Source organism: Octopus sinensis, linkage group LG18, assembly GCF_006345805.1.
Source record: "Octopus sinensis linkage group LG18, ASM634580v1, whole genome shotgun sequence".
Taxonomy (NCBI): domain Eukaryota; kingdom Metazoa; phylum Mollusca; class Cephalopoda; order Octopoda; family Octopodidae; genus Octopus; species Octopus sinensis.
This window is the reverse complement of record NC_043014.1, coordinates 21,557,552-21,575,848: the sequence shown is the minus strand read 5'-3', so window position 1 is coordinate 21,575,848 and position 18,297 is coordinate 21,557,552. Positions and strand designations below refer to the sequence as shown.

At 36.9% G+C, this 18,297-nt stretch overlaps 1 protein-coding gene across 1 annotated transcript; it reads left to right on the top strand.

The window, feature by feature from the left end:
• The first annotated feature begins 5,414 nt into the window (after window positions 1-5,414).
• On the top strand, window positions 5,415-18,297 carry LOC115221203 (putative deoxyribonuclease TATDN2). Its single transcript, XM_036510768.1, has 7 exons — window positions 5,415-5,915; window positions 6,729-6,786; window positions 7,333-8,597; window positions 10,942-11,110; window positions 11,299-11,428; window positions 14,792-15,004; window positions 17,898-18,297. The coding sequence occupies exons 1-7, from the start codon at window positions 5,906-5,908 to the stop codon at window positions 18,036-18,038; spliced, it is 1,986 nt and encodes a 661-aa protein (XP_036366661.1). The 5' UTR covers window positions 5,415-5,905; the 3' UTR covers window positions 18,039-18,297.

Below are 18,297 nucleotides of genomic sequence, written 5' to 3'. Positions count from 1 at the left end.
AATTTTCAGGAAAACATTTTCCCCACAAATTTTATAATCATAATCTATGCCATTTGAAAGGTATTTCTGTAAAATTTCACTAAAAGATATCCATTTCCCTGAAAGTTATGAGGGAAAAAAACTGATCATGTGAATTTTCTGAAATCCTCTCCCCACCTCTTTGGAAAACATTTTCCCCAGATATGTCTTTATGATTGTAGGCTTGTTTTAAAAAAAAATTTTTTTTTTTTTTTTGTTACCAGGGCTTAAATTGTATATTGACCAAAAAGGTCATACATAGTTATATTTCTCATCCACTACTTCTGTAGGTGTTTTCAGCTCACTTATGACAGATCCTCTGTTATCTTTGCCAACCGTTAGTTCTCATTGATGCATTTATTTATTTACTACTACAAGTCTCTAGTTTTATCTTTGTTTTAAAATATCACCATCGTTTTAGCGTCTACTTTCCCAAGCCTGTGTGGGTCAGATGGAGTTCATTGAGGCAGGTTTTCTACGACCGGATGTCATTCCTGTCGCCAATCCTCACCTGTTTCCAAGCAAAGTAATATTTCCCAGTGGCCAGACATGTTTAAGTAGAAAATGAACGACACTGCTTGTATGACAGTGACAATCATTTACAACTATGACGTGATGTCAAGGAGACACACACTCAGACATGTATGCATATATATACCATACATATGCAGATACACACATACACATGACAGGCTTCTTTCAGTTTCCGTCTACCAAATTCACTCACAAGTCGACCCGAGGCTATAGTAGAAGGCACTTGCCCAATGTGCCACGCAAGTGAGACTGAACCTGTAATCCTGTGGTTGGGAAGCAAACTTCTTAAACATACAGCCACACCTGTGACTACAACTGAAAGGTTTTGTAAATACCGAGCCTATTCGCAGTACGACAGATTGTTAAAATGGTAACACGCTCACCGTATGATTTTTTAAGAGATAATCTATATTTCGTACTCGGTGGACTTTGCCAGCAAAGGGCTCGAATGAAAGGGAATGGTTTTGTGAGATGGATCAAGCTGACTGCATTTGCACACAGAATTAGATTAAGTAAATTCTGTAAATCATTTTCCCCGAATTCTGCGATTCTACTTTTCCTCATAAAGGCCTTGATGGGATTTCATTCTACTGCAAATAATAAATATAAATGAATATCATTCCGTTTATTATCTACAAGCTAATCTGTATTGGTACTCTTGTGTCTCTGTGGCTAGTGTTGATTTCTCTCAATTCTGTATTTAACGCATACATTACTAATAACACACATGATTTACTTCAAAACAATCAACACACTGGTATACAACTGAATAATAATAAACACGTTAAAAATAATCAAAATACTTTTGAGAATAAAAGAAAATGGAGGCGGGAGACATGTTTAGGAGAAAAACTGGACACCAAGTGGAGTTTGATTGAAAAGGTAGGTTGTACGACCTTTATCGATAACTAACAGCTATTGATTATTTAAAACCTACCACTGAAATAGTGAATTGTTGTAGGTAGGCAGCTGTTATTGAATACCTAACCTTAACACATCTATATTTATAATTTCGGCTGTTTTCTACAAGCGGAAGCAGGCTTATCGACATCAATTCGTAGTTTTAGCTATTACAGAAGACCGTCTGATGTTAAAGATACTCACGCTGAAAATACATATAGAGCAAATAAGTGTTAAAATATATAAAAGCAATGTTTTTATGGTAACCAGCTTTACCAACCAATCAATCATTCGTCCTTAATAATCGATTGGATAAAAACATAAAAACCTTTTGAAACATAAAAAAGCCATATAAACGATTTCTGTAAAAAGCCTTTAAGTGTTTTGTTCTAAGGAACCTTACGTATATTATTCATGCGAAGGCAAGAGCATCGGATAAAATACCTTGTGATAGGCTGAAACTGTACCTACCATGGCCTACAAAACTATAGTTCCATTCAAGTATTGTAGTCGATTTAACTGACTTACACAAAATTTCTGGCTTTGTGCCTGTGTAAGATATTAGCATTGTCGCGTAGTTGAAGGCTAGATTTTTTTTCTTTTGATTAGTTTGTGTTACATTAACAACATTCATTCTCTTCTTCCCTGCACCTTAATTGCAGTTGGGGCTTATTTGCATAAAATCAGATCTTCGTTTCTTCCAGGTTACCATACTTGTCAGTGTACGAAACGCATCCCTAATGTACAAGTATATTTTGTAGAAGAAAGCAAGTTTAATAGGTTTCATCATTTAAAGTGGTTTCGTTGAAGGAAATGTGTCTGATTTATTGCATGTAGATACAATATTGTGACAGTATACAGGTATAAAATTAAAAAAATCATAAGATGATCCTCCATAAACTACATTATATAATTTAAATTCGACTTTATCTTCTTTTAGGTAAACCATATAGTTTATTATTTTACTTACGAGAATTGCCTCACATGATGCAAAAACTTGTATTTTTGGCCGGTGTTGTGTTACCAGGGTGAAACAGTACTGCTATGATTTTGCTGTCATCCACTTATTGCATACAGCTGAGAGGTGGATGAAAGTTTAAATCTTCCTTTCATCTTTCTGGGAAAATTTTAATTATCTAAACGAAAATTCTCTCGAAGATGAAAGGAAACTTTGAACTTACACACAAGTTACAAAAAAAAAAAAGAGAAAAAAAATGAACATCTGAAGTCGGCTTTAATTGGGCAGATTTATGATTAAAGACATTCTAGCTCTGACCATTTCGTCTTTTTTCCACACATACTATATTGTAGATGCAGTGTAGTGAATATTCGTTTCTCAATCACAAGGTCCAGGATTTGATCTAAGATATCTTGGGCAAATATCTCTTAATCTACGGGTTGGGCTCAATGTATGCCTTGTGAATCAAACTGGATGGATAGGAACTGTGTGTGGAACCCCGTCAAGTGTGTTGGGCTTGTAATTTAAAGATTCGATCTTGTCTCGCTGATTCTGTCCCAAAATTACATTAAGGACACTCATATCTGTGGAATACACAGCCACATACAAGCTAATTCAAAGAATTTGGTAGTTGATCGAACAACTGGAAACTCGTGGTTGGGAATTGGACCAAGATCTATTTTATTTCAGGCCTGAATACTTATTATTTTCTACCTCGGATTACATTCTCCAACGTGTCCTTCTTTTTATTAAATTGGTAAGACGTGATGTTATTAGAGAGATTGAACTACCATAGGGACGCTTCCATGTCTGATCAACTTAGTGCAAACCTTTGAAGAAACATTCCATCGATGGCCATCTGCATCATTTGGTATTTTTAAGAACTGCATTATCCAATGTGTCTTTCCTTCCTTTAAAACGGTTGGGTGTGGTTTGAGAGAAATTTGACTGCTATTTCTAGCAGATCGAGCGAACTCTTAATAGCCCTCACGCTGGTTTGTGGTAAGGGCATGTTTGGACGGCGATGACATTGCCTGTCTGGGCTGCAGGTACTGGTGACACATCGCTTATGATTGGGATACATCTGTACTGACATCAAGGAGTTTATAACCACATTTGTTTACGAAAATATTCAAATTTTTGTTGAAGCCTAAAGACCCCTGCTGTGCTTGTTTCGTTTACCTTACCCCTTCTGATGACACATATAGACAAGATACACAATACCCTTTTCTGAGCGAAAGGGAATTGTTACCTTTTTTGGTAGCATATGTCTAGCCTTCACCTATGTATATTATGTGTGTGTGTGTGTGTGTGTATATATATATATATATATATATATATATAAAATGTTTAAAAGTGTTCAGACTGTACGCCTTTCTTCCTCATCTTTGTTTTTTTGCCCAATTCCCCCTACTTCTGTTTTTTTATATTCAATATCTTATCCTTTCATTTTTTCACTCTCTTCTGTTATAACTTTCTCACTTCTCTTGCATGTTGTCTATCACTCACTTTCCTCTTCTCCCCCACCCCAGCTACATTTATTTTCTTTGTCTGTCACTCCTCTTTCCTGTTTTCTCCTATTCTGTTACTCTTGCTAAAGGTAGCGAACTGGCAGAATCTTTAACGCATCGGCTAAAATGCTTAGCAGCATTTCTTCCGTCTCTTTATGAGTTCAAATTTCCGTCGAGATTGACTGCACCTTTCATTTCTTCGGGATCGCTATATGGACCAGTTGAGTACTGTGTTCGATCGTCCCATTCCTTCAAAATTGGTGGTCTTATGCTAAAATCTGCAAAGTATTACTCTTTCTACCTCTCTGTTATTTTTCTTTTCTTTTTACCTCTCTATTAACGCCCTATCTCTACTCTTCCTCAAACCGATCCATTAAGGAAGAGGAGGTATATCACAACCTCCATTTAATCAATGCTGCACATTTGCGTATACCGCATGGCTTCTGTTCAATCTCGTGCGATATCTTTGCAAATGCCAAAACATTGCGTCCTTTTATATTCTGAGTTCAAATCGCAGTCAAGTTCACCAGATAGCCTTTCATTTTGCCGGGGTATGGATAAAAGTACTAGTCATTTTAACCGATTTTTTCCTTTCCATCCCAAATTGACATTGTGATTAATTGATTCTGGCCAACGTTTTGCAGTGTTTTTTAGTTGTGTTTCTAAATATTGTGAATTCGGTTCCATTGCATTCGAAGACTCATTTAATAACAAAAGAATCGGTACAATGTTTTCATTTCAAGTTCTTAAGTAAATCATTTATTTGCATTTGTAATTATACTTTCGTTCTTGGGAATTGATTTCCTTATTTCGCCCGTGTAAAATCTTGTGTTCAAATCCCGTTGTGGTCGGTAAAATAAAGGACCACTCAATTACAAGTCGATATAATCGATTATACACTCCTCATATTAGTAGAATATGTTACAGAAATCATTTGTTAGTATATAATTTTTTCTATCATAACCATTGGAATGGTTTGATATATTTTCTATACTGTTATTGTTTCTTAGGAAGTTAAATTACATCATGAAAACCTAAATATCCTTAACTCATCTGTTTTATCTGACTCAGAGGCCCTGCGATCTGCATATACATAGCCCCATCTAAATCAATAACAAAACCAATGTGACCGTCTTGCTTTTTACGTTTGCTGCCGAAATCGTAAGGTTTGTCCGGTAGATACTTTGGAAATATTTTTCAAGAGGGCAATTTCATAATGGTGATAATAATACAACACCATCATCTATAGAAATTCAGCAACATGTAAGCATTATATAGCTGAGGTTTTCATTTGTGTGTGTATTCATTCCTATCTACAATGATATGAGTTCGAACTGAGATTACAGCCGGACTCAGTCAGCGGTTATTTCAAAGTTTCGACGGCGTTTGTAAGACGTTTGTTGTCTGGTGGGCGGAGGGAAGGTAGTAGTAATAGTAGAGAAAGATATATAGGGAGTTGAGAGAGGGGGAAAGTGGGGAGGAGATGGAGGATTGTGATATTAGAGGGGATGGAGGGGTTTGGATTTGAATCGATAGACAGGTAATTAGATAAAGACAAATAGACAATAAGAGCAAGAGAGGGTTTAGTCGGAGGTGGGACAGAAAGAGATATAAACAGACTGACTGACTGATAAGACAAATAGCCGGCAAGGTAAGGTAGACAGTGACATAGAAGTAGACTTAGATATCGATAAATGGACTGACCAGACGACCGATAGACAATGACATACAGATAGGTAGGTACATATACTGATAAGCTGTTGAGATAGTTTGGTGGACGAACAAAGTAAAGGTATCCAGCGTACAATAACCAACTTGTGTGTGTATCTGTGTTTAAACAACATCGATTTGTCCTGTGATTGAACCTCTACAAGAAATATATATTAAGATCTTAGAATGGAAAATATTGAGAAACAGAGAGATCGATAGACAAGGAAACTATAATATAGTTTGGTTAAACGTCAGAAACTGCTCGACAACAGTAATGGAGATTGGTAAATATCTTGTTTAATACTGTTATGATGATGATGATAATAGTAGTGGTGGTGGTGATGGTAGGGAGTTTGATGTTATACATTGTTGATGTTATTTAACTCAAGTCAATCCTGATTGATTAGAACTATTGTCAAAGACGTTCCAATCGTGACCATTGTCCTTTTTTTAAAAAAATATTTTGGACTGCTTTAGGCTAAATCATCCTTTTGTATTTTTTCTACGTTTGTAGGGTATGATTTGCGAAAATTTGGGCTCCTTTGTTGACTTTGTTGTAAATGATGACAGCTATCTCTAAAATGAAGATACCATATCATTATAGACTAAATTACAGTTGCTTTAACCACCATTGCATCTCTGCTTTTCATCTTGTAATTTGAGAGAATTTGAACCCAGAATATTTTCTACTGTTCTTTCCACTAATATTTCTCCCTACCAGATAAGTCACTAGTCTGTTGATTATAACCTTTCCCTGAAATAATTATTTATTTATCCCCGTTGAGCAAGTAATGATCCAATATGATCTGAGGGTGTTGTGTGTCTAGTACTATCTCATTTATCTCTGGTGACTAGGTGATAAAACTCCTGGATTGGACACCAAACTTCTGAGGATGATATAGAATCCAATAAGTGAAATGTTCATTTGGTCATTAAAATTTTTGTTGCTGTTGAATGTATGAGCTTGTTGTCTAATGGGGAAACCACTCTTTTATTGTTATTATTTTTTTTATTCTCCTTTCACCTCTCTGTTTCCCTCTCTCACTCTGAGAACTGAAATGTGCACAAGTTTCTAAGAAAGTTCTATCTCTTTGCAGATTTACTTTCAACGAGATTGGTAAACAAGACTGTTCCTCAGTTGCAGATTTTATCCCTGTAAGTATCTTTGTTAGTGTCTGCCATCATCCTTACCACTGTTATTATTTCTGGTGTCATTACTCTGACAACCACTGTTACTATTGCTGTTGCAATCATTGACATTTTTATTAACTAGTAACAATGCAATCATAATCATCACCAACTTCATCTATGTCGTTGTTAACCCTTTCAATATCAGCCCATTCAAAACTGGACCAAGTCCCAGGTTACCAGCCCTCTTTACATTGTATCAGATCCCATGTTACTAACCCACTTAAACCTTTAGCATTCAGATTACTCTGTCAAATGTGATGCTTATTTATTCACATTGTTTCGAATTAGTCATGCTTTATCTTGTAGCTAAGATATTTTCATGATGTGATTGTTTAGGTTTAGAAAGATATTGCAGGATATGTGTGAGAGGTCAGATCTAGCCAGTTTTTTTTGTTAATTGACAATATAGTGGCAGGATTAAACATTACCTTTAACATTGGTTAGAGGTAAATCTATCCAACTAACTAGCAATTCAGACTGAGTGACAAATCTTTTCATTTATAATTTCAGATTTACTTTGAATTCTTCTGAATACTTCAAGAATGTTCTGTATCGAAGTTTTTCTTGGCTCTACAGTAATTCTATCCAGAGTTTGAGTAACAACGTTTTGGCTCAAGATATCCAGAGGGAATCCACACTCAGTAAAGGAATATTGGATGTATATAAGTCTGGAGTAAATCCACTCTCTACGGGTTCTTCATCTTGTTCTGCTTCAGAATCTTCTTTCTTCATTGTTGATGTGACCCAAGAAGGCAAACTAAGTTATATTCCAACACCTAATTATTATTATTCTGATTACATCAATAGTTTGTCTCCAAATCACAGCCAAATGGCCACTAAAACATCCAAGTTCAATCGCAGAAAATCCCTGTCATCAATTTCTAAGAGTTCTGATTCCATAGAACAGGATGTGACACCTGTTAAAAGTGATTCATTCTCAAAATCTGGTTGTTGTGAAGAAAATGAAAATATACACAAGACTAAAAGAAGTCGGTATTCTCTAGATGTGAAAAACAGCCACAGACATTGTTCTAGCCCTAAGTTGCACAGTTACAAAAGCATAGCTAGCAGCAGTCCAAAAAGAAGAAGGCGTCATACTTATTCCACGAGTTCCAGTTTCAACAAAGAAGAAAGAGCCCATTACAGATCCGATGCCAATTGGTCTAAAATGCTTGTTTCTCCAAATTGCAACACATCACTATTTGCGTCACCTGTCACTTTGCCAAAGGATGCATCAAGGTCTTTGACCCCTCCACAAACCCAACTGAACTTCTTAACATCAACACCTCTATCTGTGAAAAGTTCTATGGGGAATCAAACCTCTGACAGCACCAGTAAACGTTGGAAGTTTGAGAAATACTTATCACAGCATAAACTAGAGAGACTTTCCAAGTCATTGTCAGGGACACCGCAATACTACAAATGGAAAAAACACTCTCGTAAGAAACTCTCTGAAGCTTTCCCCTTCTCTAGATCCTTGGTAGATAACCACATGAGCTTGTATAACACAAGCAGTAGCAGCAGCAGTAGTAGTAGTAGTTGTAGCAGCAGTATCCCTAGCTATGGTAAAAACTGGAAGAAAATGTTTCTGGACAAATGTTCAAACCTTGCTAATTCCTTTATAGATTCCCATTGTCATGTTGACTTCCTCTTCAACCGTCTACCATTTAAAGGGTCTTTTAAGAAATATCGTCTTGACAATGCTGATACATTTCCTGCCAACTATGGAGGATGTGTGGCTGTGTTCTGTGAACCAAAAAGCTTCAGCCCAGATGGTAATTGACATTTATTCATTATATTATCATAATTGTTGTTGTTGTTGCTTTGGCACCTGTTTTGTTTATTTTGACATGGGTTGGACAAGTCTGCAATTCATCGTCTCTTCAGATCTCTTGACGATGTACTCTTTCGTCTCTGCAGTCATACATTATCACACACACAATCCTCTATATTTATTACCAAATACTATATCCTACATTTTACAAACACCACATATAGTCCTCTATTTCTGCTACCATACACCTTCATGCACATTACATCTCATATAGTCCTCTACATTCACTACCAGTTATAATCATGTCTTACACACCTCCATATACCATAAAAACCCATGTAATTTGCACACCCGTGCATTTATGCAGGTGATTTTCTGGATAAAATTTGTTAAAAAAAGCTTCTACACATGTAAAATTTGTACCTGAAAGTTTTCAGAATTGTTGATATAACCAGGGGCAAAAGGTTTTCAATTTAGTTGTATTTAGCATAATTTCAGTTATTTATTAGATTTTATTAAATTTTCATTAAATAAAAATAATTTCTGTTTAACAAGTATCACATTGAAAGCTATTGAATTACAAAGTGTTGTTTATAATAAACTTTATTTTACATTTCTTGCCATCAAGAGATTATGTCCAATCTTTAGCATACTGCTGTATGTCTTCTCAAATCATGATCACAGGAAAAGTTGTTAAGAATTACCAACAAAAACAAAGCTGGTAAATATACACAAGTGTTGCAAATTAAGTTTAATTACCAGTAAGCATCAGCTTGGATGACACTTTTACTCAACTGAGGGAGGAAGGTGACTAATCAAAATGATTATGTAAACAATTCTTTTCTGCCTATTCTTATTGGAACCTTTGAATTGTACTATCAAAATTTTAATCCCTTTCACATTTATAAAATGTCAAGCAAACTTTAAAATTTTTCATACCATTATTGTCAGTATGGGCAGAAGTGATGAATCGCTTACTGCAAAGGAGAAATTAAATGTGTTGAATATACGTTTGAATGCGGCAATAGAGCTGCCGAAAGGCATTTTAATGTTAAGGAAACCAATGTTCAAAATTGGCGTAAACTGTATGACAAACTTAAAACTGTGCCTAGTAATAAACAGACAAAAATAAAATCATACAATCAAGATTATCCATATTACATTTTTTCAGTCAAGAATATCCATGTCACTATGTATGTCAATGGTGCTCCATTTTGATAGGTAGAAACTCCAAACAATGTAAGATATGGCCCAGACTGTGTTTACCACCGTCAGACTTCATAAAGTAGTTAACCATTAAATTGTTTTTGTAATTTTATACAGAAGAAGTAAGCATTATACTGTCCAACATAAATAAAAGTTAACTTCATTATATTTAAGCTAATACTTTTTCTGTAAAAACTTATTCTGACATTGAGTCAACTTTCAGTACAAATGTTTGTTTCGTACATCTTTTACCAACAAAAAACAATTTCAAGAAAATTCTAGAAATGATCTGTTCATGTAATTCATGCACCCCCTGAAGTTTATTTTTGTGAAAAAAAAAGTGCATAAATTACATCGGTTTTTATGGTACACACACACACACACACATTTTACATATACTATCACATATACACAGTCTCTATAGTTATCACCATATACATCACACATCTTACATAATCATCTTAACAACACACATCTTACACCCACCTCAGTCCTCTGTGTTCACTGCCATACTCTGTCACACCTCATGTAGTCCTTTATCATACATCACACATCCTACATCTCATATATCTTTATTTGCTACCATACACTATCATTTAATCCTGTACATTAACTACTATACAGCATTATACATTTTATTTCTCACACAGTCCTCGATTATATACCCGCATCTTGTCCTCTCTATTCAGTATCAAATAGTTTTTGATACACGCACTTCTACTGGTGTTGTGTGCCTGGCCTTGTATTTATTTGCATCCCACTAGTTCTGAGTTGAGCTTTCAGATTACTCTATCAGATTGTTTTGATTTAGTCACGCATTATCTTGTAGCTTCAAGATTTTGATTACGTAATTGCTGTTATTTTTAGAATGGTGTTGTAGGGTAGGTGTAGATGATTGGATCTGGCTATTATGAACATAAAATGGGCAGAATATTTGGGCTAGATATGGCTGGTTTAAATGCTAAAGAATTGAATCTTTCCACCATTGAATTTTGCTTTTTATAAAAAGCAAAATTCAATGGTGGAATATATCAATGAAATAAATGAAGTACTAAGATCAATATAATTTGTTTTTCTTTTTCCCTTGAAATTTTTGACTTTGTACATACCTAAATTAGAAATTATTTGTTAAAATACAGGAAGTCTGTGGAAAAGTCTGAATAATGAAAGTGAGATGTGGTTTGCTATGGGCTGTCACCCCAAAAATGTTGAGAACTTTGATAGTGCTGCTGAGAAGGGACTCCGAGAATGCATAGAACAACCCAAAGTGGTCGCTATTGGAGAAATTGGTCTAGATTATTCTGGAAGGTAAGATAGTCCTGAGACTACACTTTTGATTCCCCAATTTACTGGAAGGAGGAAGATTCTGTTCTTCTTTGCCTTGTTTATTTCTACCAATCTCATTCTGTCTCTTGTATCTTCTGCTCTGTCCTTCCTCTTGCTCGTTCATTCTCATAATCTCACTAATCTATATTTCTGCAATATTGTTATTCCAGGTTCTGGGAAACAGCATCTCTTCAAAAGAAAGTGTTCATTCATCAGATCAAGCTGGCTCTTACTGTACAGAAACCACTGGTGATTCATTGTAGGGAGGCACAGGATGATTGTCTACAGATCCTTAAGAAGGTCAGTATCTTTTCTTATTGTACTGTCACTCATGGTTACAATAAAAACTGGTGTTATTGGTTTCTGAATTCAACTCTCATCAAGATTGACATTACCTTTTCACCCTTTTTGGTATTGATAAAATAAGGTGCCAGTTAAATAGTAGGATCATTCTAATTGATTACACCCATGGCCCCATAATATGCAGCTTTGTGTGTCATCATCATCATCGTTTAACGTCCATTCTCCACACTAGCATGGGTTGGACGGTTCGACCGGGGATCTGGGAAGCCAGAAGGCTGCACCAGGCTCCAGTCTGATCTGGCAGTGTTTCTACAGCTGGATGCCCTTCCTAATGCCAACCACTCCGTGAGTGTAGTGGGTGCTTTTTACGTGCCACCTGCACAGGTGCCAGGCGAGGCTGGTAACGGCCACGATCAGATTGGTGCATTTTACGTGCCACCGGCACGGAAGCCAGTCAAGCCGGCGCTTGCATTGGCCACGTTCAGATGGTGCTTTTTACGTGCCACCAGCACAGGGATCACAACTGCAGTTTCCATTGATTTTGATGTTGGTGTACTTGACTCAATGGATCTCCTCAAGCACAGGGCCGAAATGGTGTTTCTTCACTTGCCACCTGCACAGGAGTCAGTCCAGCAGTCCTGGCAACTGCCGGGTGCCAGTCATAGGATTGGTTCAATTTCGATTCCGATTTCACTTGCCCCAACAGGTTTTCGCAAGCAGAGTTTAGTGTCCAATGAAGGGAGGTTGGCATGGGTGCCTGTCGTCGGATTGCCTCAACAGGGCTTTGTGTGTCCAAGGGAGGAAAGACATGCATAAGTGGGCTGGACTCACTTGTCCTGCCGGGTCTTCTCACGCACAGCATATTTCCAAAGGTCTCGGTCGCTAGTCATTGCCTCGGTGAGGCCTCAAGTTCGAAGGTCGTGCTTCACCACCTCATCCCAGGTTTTCCTGGGTCTACCTCTTCCACAGGTTCCCTCAACTGCTAGGGATTGGCACTTTTTCACACACCTATCTTCATCCATTCTCTGCACATGACCATACCAGCGCAATCGTCTCTCTTGCACACCACAGCTGATGCTTCTTAGGTCCAACATTTCTCTCAAGGTACTAACACTGTCGAGTATGCACACTGACATTACACATCCATCGGAGCATACTGGCTTCATTTCTCGCGAGCTTACGCATGTCCTCGGCAGTCATGGCCCATGTTTCACTGCCATGTAGCATGGCTGTTCGTACACATGCATCATACAGTTTGCCTTTTACTCTGAGCGAGAGGCCTTTAGTCACCAGCAGAGGTAAGAGCTCCCTGAACTTTGCCCAGGCTATTCTTACTCTAGCAGTTACATTTTCAGTACACCCACCCCCACTACTGACTTGGTCACCTAGATAATGGAAGCTATCAACTACTTCTAGTTTTTCCCCCTGGAAAGTGACAGAAGTTTTCTGCAGATTTTCAGTGTTTATTGCTCCTGAGCATCTGCCACATACAAAAACTATCGTCCCAGTTAGCCTTCCTTTGACATTGCTGCACCTCTTATGTGTCCATAGCTTACACTGGGTACATCTTATAGAGTTTCCACCTACCCTTTTCTACAGATCGAGCAGGGCCATCTACCTGAAGGTATTTGTGGTTTGTCTACCTTCCTACTTATTAGGACTTTGGTTTTAGCTAGGTTGACTCTAAGGCCCCTCGATTCTAATCCCTCCTTCCACACCTGAAACTTCTCCAGTTTTGATAGTGACTCAGCAATTAGAGCAAGGTCATCAGCATAGAGGAGCTCCCAGGGGTATCCTGTCTTGAATTCCTCCGTAATTGCCTGGAGGACTATGATAAATAGGAGGGGGCTGAGGACTGAACCCTGGTGGACCCCAACCTCTACCTTGAATTCTTCAGTGTACACGTTGCCAACCCTAACCTTACTTACAGCATTCCTGTACATGGCTTGCACAGCTTTCACCAGCCATTCATCTATCCCTAGTTTCCTCTTTGACCACCAGATAAGGGATCGGGGGACCCTGTCGAAGGCTTTCTCCATGTCAACGAAAGCCAGGTACAGGGGCTTATCTTTGGCTAGGTATTTCTCCTGCAGCTGTCTCACCAGAAATATGGCATCAGTGGTGCTTTTCCCTGGCACAAAACCAAACTGCATCTCATCCAAGCTGTCTCTCTCCCTAATCAGTTGGGCTATGACCCTCTCCGTAATCTTCATTACCTGATCCATCAGCTTGATACCTCTGTAATTATTTGTATCTAGGGCGTCACCTTTACCTTTGTAGCAGTTGACTATTATGCTGCTACACCAGTCATTGGGTATGACTCCTCCGTGTATCACCTGGTTAACTATATGGGTGACTAGGCTACAGCCGACACTGCCAGATATTTTGAGCATCTCTGCAGTAATTCCTGATGGGCCTGGGGCTTTCCCTGTTTTCATGCTTGTAATTGCCTTAACTACCAAGGAACTGTCAACTCGGATAGCTGGTCCCTCTGTTGGGTCGACATTCGGCAGACTCTCTTTATCCCATTCATTTTCCTTATTCAACAACCTTTCATAGTGGCATCTCCAAACCTCTCTCTTTGCATCCTCATTTAGCGCAAGTGAACCATCATCCATGCGAACACATTTCTCTCCTACCACATCACGATTCTCTCTTACACACTGTCTTGCAACACGAAATACCTCAAGTCTTTGGTCCTCACGGCACAGAACATTGGCAAATTTTTTCTTATCTGCTTCCCCTCTGGCTAAATAAACCTGTCTCCTAGCTTCCCTTCTGGCAGTCTGATACAGTTCCCTGCTACCTCCGTTCTTCCAGTCCTTCCAAGCCTGTTTCTTTTGTCTAATAGCCCTGTCAACCACATTGTTAAATCGTCATCAGTAGTATTATGTAAACTAATTTTGACAGATGTGTAGTGGATTGCCAGAGTTGTTGAAGCATCAGAAAATAATGTCTTGCAGTATTTTGATCAGCTCTTTATGTTCTGGGTTCAAACATCACCACAGCCAACTTTGCCTTTAATATCTGTAGGGATGTTAAAATATAGAACCAGTCAAATATTGGGAATGATTTAATCGATTATTTACACCCCAACCAAGAATTCCAGGCCTTGTACTTAAATTAGAAACAATGTAAACCATTATTATTTATATAACCATTGTTATTATCATAATAGCCACCATTACCTTCACTCATTCTCGTATTCATCATTATCATTAGTGCTATCACTATTGTCTTTGCCATTATCATTTTAATTAGCATTGTTTTTCCTCTTTCATTCTTGTTTCCGTTGATAATATCATTGTCTTCTCTGTTGTTCCACTTACAACTACAAATATAAACAACTCTTATTTCCAGTATGTTCCAGTGGATTACCGTATTCATTGCCACTGTTTCACCAAATCATTCAAGTATGCTAAGGAGTGGCTGTCCTACTTCCCGAACCTCTTCATTGGCCTCACTCCTTTGGTGACCTACCCATCGGCCCTTGAAGTACACAACACAGCCTATCACATTCCTCTTGACCGACTTCTCCTGGAGACAGACTCACCATATTTTGTACCTAGACTTGTAAGTTATTATTTTTTTTAAATAGTTATTTTGTCTGTGTCAACATGAGAGCTATTCCATGTTATTCCAAATGTAATATATATATATATATATATATATATATATATTTGTTATTGTTTGACCCACCAAATCAACCACGTTTGAGCCTACATAACAGATGGTCAAAGGTATTTAATCTGTAACCATTCCAATTTTGTTCAAGGTACTATGGATCCAGGATTACGTTACCTTGGATTCACATCTCTACTCTTTGTAAGACATCAGTTGAGAGAAATTGGTTTGAAATTTTGTAGTTTTAACCCTTTAGCATTCAGATTAGTTTGCCACATGTAATGCTTATTTATTTACATTGTTTTGAATTAATCGTGCATTATCTTGTAGCTTTGAGATTTCGATTATGGGTTTGTTTACTTTCAGTATGACAATATAGCATAGGTGTAAGAAACTGTATTTGACCTGATTGAACATAAAACAAATAGAATATTATGGCTCGTTTAAGTGCTAAAGGGTTAAGAAATAATTCAACTGATGTTGAATTCTTGATCCTGATCATTCCATCTTATCTTTGCTGTGGATGTATTGTACTGTATATATACTTACGTTATGGAAGACTTCAAATATTAGATTAATGCTAAGATATCAATATAAACAGGATGTATAAATATAATCTATGTATGTGCATATCTCTTGCAAATATACTTTGATGAAAGCACAAGTTCACGGAGTAACTCAGTAAACCAGTGCTTCTGAACAAAACAGTCACCTGGTATTTGTTCTTCTCATGTTGCATAGACGATTTACATCATTCTTGCCATTAGAAATGTGATTCCTTATTTGTTGGAAATCTGTAACCAACAACACTATTGTTCACAAAATGCAATATCAAAACTAAAACCAATAATATTAGACATTCTTAACTTTTATAATATCTATGTTGTGGAGCTGGAATGGTAGGTGTAACAAACAATGTCTCATCAATGGTTCTGTTCCTCTTTTCTATCTCAAATTGTTGTTCCCAATGATTGATGAAAATATTGAAAATATTAAAAGCAAGAACTTCCGGCAAATAATAGACATTGTAATCACCATTTTAAGAGAAGAGTAATAGACCATCCGATGGTGGGACTTGGACGATATTCCTATCACTTAAAGGGTGATAATGCAATGGATTACTCCAGAAAGCATTTTTGTTTCAAATTTCATTTAAAACTTAGCTGTTCGTTCATAATATTTTCACCATTCCATTGAGCAGCACAAGTAACTTACATAGAAGCTCTTCATACTGGATCAAGTGGTCTTTATTTTAATGAATGTATATAGGGGAAGGTGCACATAGTTGTTATAGTGAACAGGTCAAGTATATATATATATATATATACACACACACATACACACATACTTGACCTGCTCACATGATCCAGAGGATAAAGATAGCAATTTGCTGTATCTGAGAAGACATGTCAAGCTATGTAAAATCGTGGTCATACATACAGATGTTGGTGCCAAGTAAAATGCACTTTTGCCAGTGCAGTGTACATGAACCTGTGGCATGTGAAAAGCACCCAGCATACTCCGTAAAGTGGTTGTTGTTATGGAGGACACAGCCTTAGAAACCATACCACAAGACAATTGTAGTCTAGCCAGTTCCTCCTGTCTAACTGTCCAACCATGCCAACATGGAAAAACGGATGTGTGTATATATAATTGTTAAAGAGGACAACGTTAAAGCAAGGAAAACATCTCAAGTTATATTATTATTGTTGGATAAATAGAAAGAGAGGTAGTGAGAGAGGAAATTAAGGATTGGCGTTAAGGATAAAATAAGATAAATATAAATATAGTGTACACTATATTCTTAGACACTATATTTTTATATACCTTATTTTATCCTTAATGTCAATCTTTAATTTCCTCTCTCACTCTCTCTACCTCTCTTTCTATTTATTTATTTTTCTTTCTTTTTACCACTTAAAAGCCACCTCTGCTACCATTCTGTTATTGAACGTTGATAGGTTCGCATCTATTTCTAGATATTTACACTATCAGGATTTTAACCTACATGGATTTACACAGGATTGCACCTAAGGACTTAGGGACGGACTTCTGCACGACTGGAAAGTTGAACTGTGAACTTTTATGCCTTTTTTCTTCCCTTTCTTCATTTCCTTATTCCTTCTCTCATGTCTTCTGTCATCATTTCATTAATCTATACCCTTTTCATTTTCCCTATTTGTCTCTGACAGAATATCCCCTACTATGGGATATTCCAGAAACAGCTGTAAGACTTCAAATTTTTTTCCAGTAATAATAATAATAATGCATATGACTTGAGATGTTTGCCTTGCCTTAACGTTTGTTCTCTTTAACAATTATATATCCGCTATATTGGAAATCTACAATGGCTCCATAACTATTGTCTTGGCTATAACCTTGGAGCCCTAGTAATCCATTACTGCACTTACCTAGCATACCTAGTCATTTAGATCACCTGTGAACTAAACCCCCATATTTTGTGAGTGTGTGTATGTGTGTGTATATATATATATATATATATATCCTCTGGATCATGTGGTCTCTATTTCAGAAACTAGTATTTATTGAGAAGAACATTTAGTTACTGTATCAGGTCATGATTATATAGAACCTTCCATACAGATTCAAATGATCCCTATTTTATAGGGGTTTGAGTACTAAATTGGACAGGTCAATTTAAAAGCTTCTTTACTGACTCATGTGGCCTATTACAAGCAGTAGAGGATTTATTGAGGGAACATCCAGTTGCTATACTGAGCAGATTAAAGGATTACATTAATGTTCCCATCATGTCATTGTTATTAATGCTATTGAGCCTTCCCACTTAACAGCAGTTGTTGTTGTTGATTTTTTTTGACAGGTGCCACGGGGATACATGAAATTCTCTCATCCAGGTTTTGCTGTTGCAGTTGCATTTGAAGTGGCCCAACTAAAGGATGTCCTTATTGATGTGGTACTAAAACATTGCTGGCAGAACACAAAGAAGATGTATGGCATCTAAGAGGTTTATGCGATAGTTCACCAGACTGATGTACTGATGTTTACACATGCACACACATACATACTAACATGTATGCACACATTCACACATACATACATACATACATATATATATATATATATATATATATATATATATACATACATACATATACATACACTCAGACACACATAGGCACAAACCTACACATTTCCCAAACAACTAGTAAACTTTAACATTTAATCTAATGTTCTAAAAATAAGAAATATTTAATTTTTAA